At 47.7% G+C, this 8,899-nt stretch overlaps 1 protein-coding gene across 1 annotated transcript in view; it reads left to right on the top strand.

The window, feature by feature from the left end:
* Positions 1 to 953: 953 nt before the first annotated feature.
* Positions 954 to 8,899, top strand: part of LOC106588060 (Golgi apparatus protein 1) — a 54,730-nt gene continuing 46,784 nt past the window's right edge. Inside the window, exons 1-3 of the mRNA XM_014176726.2 lie at positions 954 to 1,538; positions 8,050 to 8,079; positions 8,329 to 8,415. Coding sequence (XP_014032201.2) covers positions 1,215 to 1,538; positions 8,050 to 8,079; positions 8,329 to 8,415 — 441 coding nt within the window. The 5' untranslated portion in view covers positions 954 to 1,214. The remainder of the gene's footprint in view (positions 1,539 to 8,049; positions 8,080 to 8,328; positions 8,416 to 8,899) is intronic.

Genomic DNA, 8,899 nt, shown 5'->3' with positions numbered 1-8,899 from the left:
GGGATGCTGGCCCATGTTGACTACAGGGATGCTGGCCCATGTTGACTCCAGGGAATGCTGGCCCATGTTGACTCCAGGGATGCTGGCCCATGTTGACTACAGGGAATGCTGGCCCATGTTGACTCCAGGGAATGCTGGCCCATGTTGACTACAGGGAATGCTGGCCCATGTTGACTACAGGGAATGCTGGCCCATGTTGACTCCAGGGATGCTGGCCCATGTTGACTCCAGGGAATGCTGGCCCATGTTGACTCCAGGGAATGCTGGCCCATGTTGACTCCAGGGATGCTGGTCCATGTTGACTCCAGGGATGCTGGTCCATGTTGACTCCAGGAATGCTGGCCCATGTTGACTCCAGGGATGCTGGCCCATGTTGACTACAGGGAATGCTGGCCCATGTTGACTCCAGGGATGCTGGCCCATGTTGACTCCAGGGAATGCTGGCCCATGTTGACTACAGGGGATGCTGGCCCATGTTGACTACAGGGAATGCTGGCCAATGTTGACTACAGTTGACTACAATGCTTCCCACAGTTGTGTCCAGTTGGCTGCGTGTCCTTTGGGTGGTGGATCATTCTTGTTACACACGGGAAACTGTTGAGCATGAAAAACCCAGCAGCGTTGCAGTTCTTGACACATTCAAATCGGTGCGCCTGGCACCTACTACCACACCCCGTTCAAAGGCACTTAAATCTTTTGTCTTGCCTATTCACCCTCTGAATAATACACAATACATGTCTCAAGGCTTAAAAATCCTTATTTAACCGGCCTCCTTCACTTCATCTAAATGGATTGAAGTGGATTTAATAACAGGTGACATCACTAAGGGATCATAGCTTTCACCTGGCCAGTCTACTATATCATGAAAAGATGTGTTCCTAATATTCTGTCCACTCGGTGTATTTCTAGGTACATTCTAGAGATGGGAGGGGGGTAGATTACAGACAGAGAGCACTATCCACTGTAATAGATCGGCGCAGACACAGATATGCTAGGGTTTGTGCTAATGTCACAAATAAATATTGCTGTATCCTAAACCATACACTTCCATATAGTAAATAGACATTCATGCATTTTATATTGTCAGAATATTTTTTTTGTTCGGGAATATTACGGATCTAGATACCTTTAGCGTATATCTATGGGCCAGCCAACGTTAAGCGCACACGCAGACCGTTCCGCTGCCGCTATACTCTCATACAATTTCCCCGAAGATGGCGACGAGCGGACGTGTTCAGCTGCTCTTACTGTCAGTGTCATTCTGTCTGTGTACCGTTCAAGGATTGAAAGCACCTAGCGGCAATGGAAACGGACTCGGTAATCAGCCAGCAAACCCTCCGGTCCCCATTAATATTATTATTGGAGCGCCCGGTCCGGTCGCTCCTGCTGCTGTTGCGGCCATGACGCAGCCTCGGAGGGCTACCGGGTGGAAGCTGGCGGAAGAACAGTCCTGTTGGGACGACTTGACCCGGCTCTGTCCCAAACACACATGGAGCAACAATTTAGCGGTCCTGGAATGTTTACAGGACAGAAAGGAGGTAAAACGGGATTTGGGTGGTGGCGACGTGTTTTTGTTCGCGGGTGTGTGTGTGTGTGTGTGTGTGTGTGTGTGTGTGTGTGTTTCTATTGCCAGTCGGATGTCAATGCGACAACAGTCAGGTAGGCATATCTGGAGGAGAGCATGTTATATTCATTCCACATCGTCGGTGATGGTCTTGTTCTCCTAGTAAACATGGCTCCAGATTCTCCAGTGACAGCAAAGCTAATTAGTCTAAATTTAAGCATTTTTCCCCCCCAATGCAAAGCAAAGAGCCCCGTTTTTCAGCGGCAAATTATTGAACAATTTCTATGCATCACTATAGAAGTCGGACGTATCCTCTGATGTCCCCTGTAGCTCAAGGAACCTTCCAGAAGGAAACAGTCAATGGAGTGGAGCTTTTATTTATACTACTTAGTCAATCAATGTCATTTCATTACTAAAACTAGTCTCAAATAACGACAAAAAACATCAATTTCAATAAGCTGACTAATACGGTAATGAATGACGGTACGACCGTTTTTTAGAAGTCTCGTTAGAAAGCATCACGGGAGATAACACTGTTATGGAATAACGCTCAGATTAAAAAACAAAACCCATTGATTTCAAAGTTTTAACACCGAAACTATATGCACAAGGACAGTGATTTACAGAAAACATATTTAAGCCTACTTGAAGAACAATGAAGATGCAGTTTGGTTAACAGAATGTAGGTTTGTGTTGTCGCCATCATTCCGTTAACACGTTTCTGCATCTACACTGTTATTCAAGTAAATGTGTTTTTTTTTTTTTGGTGAAATGTTCTGTGTAAATTGCTGAAAAGAGAAGCGCACTTCCTGATCTGGCCTGGTATTTTGGCTTGGTCATTACTCCATGCAGGGCCACGCTTTGATGTGGCTGTTTCTTGGGTGTGTCATTACCATTTTAACCACAACAAACAAGGCCAGTAGTGAGTACAGAGAGGTAAACTAAGATAGCTTCGCTATGGAGAGAACAACGTTTTTTGAAGTTGAGGACTTCTCCCATCCTTGACTCTCCATCTCCTAGATGGTCAGATAATTTCAGTTGTATGTGTAGTCTGAAGCCTGGGCCGTACTTCCGTACTGGCCCCCCGTGGAAATCGAACCCACAACCCTGGCGTTGCAAACACCATGCTCCCAGTCTGAAGCCTGGGCTGCCCTTGTGTTGAGCCAAGCTAGCACGGCAGACAGCTGGCACGGCAGACAGCTGGCACAGCAGACAGCAGGCACAGCACACAGCTGGCACAGCACACAGCTGGCACAGCACACAGCTAGCACAGCAGACAGCTGGCACAGCAGACAGGTGGCACAGCAGACAGCTAGCACAGCCGTGCAACTCGAGGCAGAGTTCAGTGCAACTCGAGGCAGAGTTCAGTGCAACTCGAGGCAGAGTTCAGTGCAACTCGAGGCAGAGTTCAGTGCAACTCGAGGCAGATGTGAGATGTAGGAGGATGACACTCTTATGATACTGTGTAGCCTACAGAGTAATGAGAAGAATGCAAATTAATTTATTCACCTTAGCCAAATACATTTAAACTCAGTTTTTCACAATTCCTGACATTTAATCCTAGTTAAAATTCCTTGTCTTAGGTCAGTTAGGATCACCACTTTATTTTAAGAATGTGAAATGTCAGAATAATAGTAGAGAGAATGATTTATTTCAGCTTTTATTTCTTTCATCACATTCCCAGTGGGTCAAAAGTTTACATATAAACTCAATTAGTATTTGGTAACATTGCCTTTAAATAGTTTAACTTGGGTCAAACGTTTCGGGTAGCCTTCCACAACCTTCCCACAATAAGTTGGGTGAATTTTGTCCCATTCCTCCTGACAGAGCTGGTGTAACTGAGTCAGGTTTGTAGGCCTCCTTGCTCGCACAAGCCTTTTCAGTTCTGCCCACAAATGTTCTATAGGATTGAGGTCCGGGCTTTGTGATGGCCACTCCAATACCTTGACTTTGTTGTCCTTCAGCCATTTTGCCACAACTTTGGCTGTTTGCTTGGGGTCATTGTCCATTTGGAAGACCCATTTGCGACCAAGCTTTAACTTCCTGACTGATGTCTTGAGATGTTGCTTCAATATACCCACATAATTTTCCATCCTCAAGATGCCATCTATTTTGTGAAGTGCACCAGTCCCTCCTGCAGCAAAGCACCCCCACAACATGATGCTGCCACACCCGTGCTTCACAGTTGGGATGGTGTTCTTCAGCTTGCAAGCCTCCTTTTTCCTCCAAACATAACAATGGTCATTAAGGCCAAACAGTTCTATTTTTGTTTCATCAGACCAGAGGACATTTCTCCAAAAAGTACGATCTTTGTCCCCATGTGCAGTTGCAAACCGTAGTCTGGCTTTTTTATGGTGGTTTTGGAGCAGTGGCTTCTTCCTTGCTGAGCGGCCTTTCAGGTTATGTCGATATAGGACTCGTTTTACTGTGGATATAGATACTTTTGTACCTGATTCCTCCAGCATCTTCACAAGGTCCTTTGCTGTTGTTCTGGGATTGATTTGCACTTTTCGCACCAAAGTACGTTCATCTCTAGGAGACAGAACGCGTCTTCTTCCTGAGCGGTATGACGGCTCCGTGGTCCCATGGTGTTCATACTTGCGTACTATTGTTTGTACAGATGAACGAGGTACCTTCAGGTGTTTGGAAATTGCTCCCAAGGATGAACCAGACTTGTGGAGGTCTACAATCTTTTTTTCTGAGGTCTTGGCTGATTTCTTTTGATTTTCCCATGATGTCAAGCAAAGAGGCACTGAGTTTGAAGGTAGGCCTTGAAATACATCCACATGTACACCTCCAATTGACTCAAATGATGTCAATTAGCCTATCAGAAGCTTCTAAAGCCATTACATAATTTTCTGGAATTTTCCAAGCTGTTTAAAGGAACAGTCAACTTAGTGTATGTAAACTTCTGACCCACTGGAATTGTGATACAGTGAAATAATCTGTAAACAATTGTTGGAAAAATGACTTGTGTCATGCACAAAGTAGATGTCCTAACTGACTTGACAAAACTATAGTTTGTTAACAAGAAATTTGTGGAGTGGTTGAAAAATGAGTTTTAATGACTCCCACCTTAGTGCATGTAAACCTCCCACTTCAGCTGTATAGTGGTGTTTCCTATAGTCGGCTGTACAGTTTAGCCCCAAATGACACCGTAGTATTACCTACGTAATGCACTATATAGGGAATAGGGCGCAATTTGGGATGCACATATCCAGCCTTCTTTCCCCTGTCGTCCTGGGTTTGTACCATGTTAGTTTTAGGATTGGTTCTGAGCAGGTTCCCGGCATTGACTAGCTCAGATCAGCCATCTTAATGTCCTGTCTGTTTCTGAATCAGAGAGTGACAGGACTGCTGGTGACTCATGTCATGAACTGGCTCCCCTGGGCTGTAGTGAGTGAGTGAGTGAGTGAGTGAGAGAGACCCTGTCTCTCCCAACACGTTGGTCACTCTGCTGTTATCCCAGCTCAAAGGGCCTCTCTTCGGCCCCGTACTGCTGTTATCCCAGCTCAAAGGGCCTCTCTTCGGCCCCGTACTGCTGTTGTGGTGACAACTGTTTTTAGGGTTAAGTTAAACTACCTAACTGAGGAACTAAACCAAACCCTAAAATCAGTCAGGCTACCTCTGGCGAGCACAAGGAGGGCTGTGCGGCCCCCCAAAGAAATGCCACCCCACACCATGACTGACCCACCGCCAAACCGGTCATGCTGGAGGATGTTGCAGGCAGCAGAACGTTCTCCACGGCGTCTCCAGACTCTGTCACGTCTGTCACACGTGCTCAGTGTGAACCTGCTTTCATCTGTGAATTTGCCAATCTTGGTGTTCTCTGGCAAATGCCAAACGTCCTGCACGGTGTTGGGCTGTAAGCACAACCCCCACCTGTGGACGTCGGGCCCTCATACCACCCTCATGGAGTCTGTTTCTGACCGTTTGAGCAGACACATGCACATTTGTGGCCTGCTGGAGGTCATTTTGCAGGGCTCTGGCAGTGCTTCTCCTGCTCCTCCTTGCACAAAGGCGGAGGTAGCGGTCCTGCTGCTGGGTTGTTGCCCTCCTACGGCCTCCTCCACGTCTCCTGATGTACTGGCCTGTCTCCTGGTAGCGCCTCCATGCTCTGGACACTACGCTGACAGACACAGCAAACCTTCTTGCCACAGCTCGCATTGATGTGCCATCCTGGATGAGCTGCACTACCTGAGCCACTTGTGTGGGTTGTAGACTCTGTCTCATGCTACCACTAGAGTGAAAGCACCGCCAGCATTCAAAAGTGACCAAAACATCAGCCAGGAAGCATAGGAACTGAGTGGTCTGTGGTCCCCACCTGCAGAACCACTCCTTTATTGGGGGTGTCTTGCTTATTGCCTATAATTTCCACCTGTTGTCTATTCCATTTGCACAACAGCATGTGAAATGTATTGTCAATCAGTGTTGCTTTCTAAGTGGACAGTTTGATTTCACAGAAGTGTAATTGACTTGGAGTTACATTGTGTTGTTTAAGTGTTCCCTTTATTTTTTGGAGCAGTGTGTGTATATATATACAGTAGCAGTTGAACACAGTACTGGTTGGACACACCTACTCATTCCAGGGTTTTTCTTTATTTTTACTATTTTCTACATTGTAGAATAATAGTGAAGACATCAAAACTATGAATTAACACATATGGAATCATGTAGTAACCAAAAAAGTGTTAAACAAATCAAAATATATATTTTTTTATCAGAGTGTGCAAATCTGTCAAAGGCAAAGGGTGGCTACTTTTGAAGAATGTAACACTTTTGGTTAGTACATGATTCCATGGTAAAAATTAAGAAAAACCCTTGAATGAGTAGGTGTGTCCAAACTTTTAACTAGTAAAGTGTTGGTCCCATACGTACAAAAATCCTTACTTCTCCCCCCCAAAAATGAACAAATTTGTTAACATCCCTGTTAGTGAGCATTTCTCCTTTGCCAAGATAATCCATCCACCTAACAGGTGTGGCATATCAAGAAGCTGATTAAACAGCATGATCATTATACAGGTGCACCTTGTGCTGGGGACAATAAAAGGCCACTCTAAAATGTACAGTTGTCACACAACACAATGTCACAGACGTCTCAACTTTTGAGGGTGTGCGCGATTGTCATGCTGACTGCAGGAATGTCCATCAGAGCTGTTGCCAGAGAATTTCACGTTAATTTCTCTACCATAAGCCGCCTCCAATGGCGTTTTAGAGAATTTGGCAGTACTTCCAACCCGGCCTCACAATCGCAGATCACCCGTAACCACGGCATCGAAGGACCTCCACGTCCGCCGCCTTAACCTGCGGGATCATCTGAGGAGTGCTAAGGACTATTCCTGTCTGTAATAAAGCCCTTTTGTGGGGAAAACTCATTCTGATTGGCTGGGCCTATGCCTTCCAAGGCCCACCCATGGCTGCACCCCTGCCCAGTCATGTGAAATTCATAGATTAGGACCTAATTAATTTATTTCAAATGACTGATTTCCTTATGAACTGTAACTCAGTAAAATCTTATAAATTGTAGAGTTTTATTTTGTGTGTATTTATGTATTAGTTTTCTTTCGTCAGCCGTGCTGTGCGATTTTCTTAGAGGCTAAGCAGTGAGAACTGGTATAATGTTCATTAAAGTAGAAGATAATTTGTCTTCTGGCTCTGATAAACAAATTGGTAGATTGGTTCATATGTTTCTATTTAACAGTAGTGGCCTCTTGTTCCTTTGTCTCAATGTGATTAGTGTCTGGTTAACAGAGGGCTTAACCTCTAGAACACCCTGTTCTGGGCCCTGGCCTCTAGAACACCCTGTTCTGGGCCCTGGCCTCTAGAACACCCTGTTCTGGGCCCTGGCCTCTAGAACACCCTGTTCTGGATCCTGGCAATCCTTTTGACTTAATAGATACACTCCTGAGATACAGTTCTCCCTGAGTCACTCTCTGGTCGTACTCGCCTCAACCCTCATCGTCCTGGGTACCGACACCCAGCCCACCGAGTCCTCGACCCCCGTCGTCCTGGTTACCGAGAGCTCGCCCTGTCCGGTTCCGCACCGAGTCCTCGACCCCCGTCGTCCTGGTTACCGACACCCAGCCCACCGAGTCCTCGACCCCCCCCCCCATCGTCCTGGTTACCGACACCCAGCCCACCGAGCTTGCCAGCCCACCGAGTCCTCGACCCCCGTCGTCGTCCTGGTTACCGACACCCAGCCCACCGAGTCCTCGACCCCCCCCCGTCCCCCCCGATCTAAGCCCCAAATAATGGTTCCTCTGCAGGACAGATCTAAGCCCCAACTAATGGAGGTTCACATGTATTTATAACCGCCAGCTCAAGAACACTAAGACGGCTTCAATAAAAACCAGTCGGGGGTGAAGGTGTGGAGTGAGTGTGTGTGTGTGTGTGTGTGTGGAGTGTGTGTGGTTTCATCTTCAGTAAAGACTGAGTAGAAAGCGTCTTGATCATGTAGTCTAATACCTGTGTTTCTCTCTTTCCAGGAAACAGAGATTGCTGTCGACTGCAACCATGTAAGTTCTCCTGTCTCTCTGTCTCTTTCTCTATCTGTCTCTCTGTCTCTCTGTCTCTGTCTCTCTCTCTCTCTCTCTCTCTCTCTCTCTCTCTCTCTCTCTCTCTCTCTCTCTCTCTCTCTCTGTCTCTCTCTGTCTCTCTGTCTGTCTCTGTCTCTCTCTCTCTCTGTCTGTCTGTCTCTCTCTCTGTCTCTCTGTCTCTCTGTGTGTCTCTGTCGCTCTCATGGTCTCTCTCCTTCTTCCCTCCAGTTGCTATGGAACTACAAGCTCAACCTGACAATGGATCCCAAGTTTGAGTCTGTGGCCATGGAGATCTGCAAGAGTACTATCACTGAGGTTAGACTGATACACACACACACACACACACACACACACAGACAGCAACATGTCTTTATGGCTGCAGAGCTGTACCATGAGCCAGATCATGTCAGTCTGTTGATGCTGAGACATTGACAGGGTCCTAAATGGCACCTTGTCCCCTAGAGGGCGCTGCCTGTCCCCTAGAGGGCGCTGCCCGTCCCCTAGAGGGCGCTGCCCGTCCCCTAGAGGGCGCTGCCCGTCCCCTAGAGGGCGCTGCCCGTCCCCCTAGGGGCGCTGCCTGCCCCAGAGGGCGCTGCCCGTCCCCCAGAGGCGCTGCCCGTCCCCAGAGCGCTGCCCGTCCCCTAGAGGCGCTGCCTGTCCCCAGAGGGCGCTGCCTGTCCCCTAGAGGGCGCTGCCTGTCCCCTAGAGGGCGCTGCCTGTCCCCTAGAGGGCGCTGCCTGTCCCCTAGAGGGCGCTGCCCGTCCCCTAGAGGGCGCTGCCCGTCCCCTAGAGGGCGCTG

Source organism: Salmo salar, chromosome ssa26 (genome assembly GCF_905237065.1).
Source record: "Salmo salar chromosome ssa26, Ssal_v3.1, whole genome shotgun sequence".
NCBI lineage: Eukaryota > Metazoa > Chordata > Actinopteri > Salmoniformes > Salmonidae > Salmo > Salmo salar.
The sequence above is the reverse complement of the archived record's forward strand: the minus strand, read 5'-3'. Positions and strand labels throughout refer to the sequence as shown.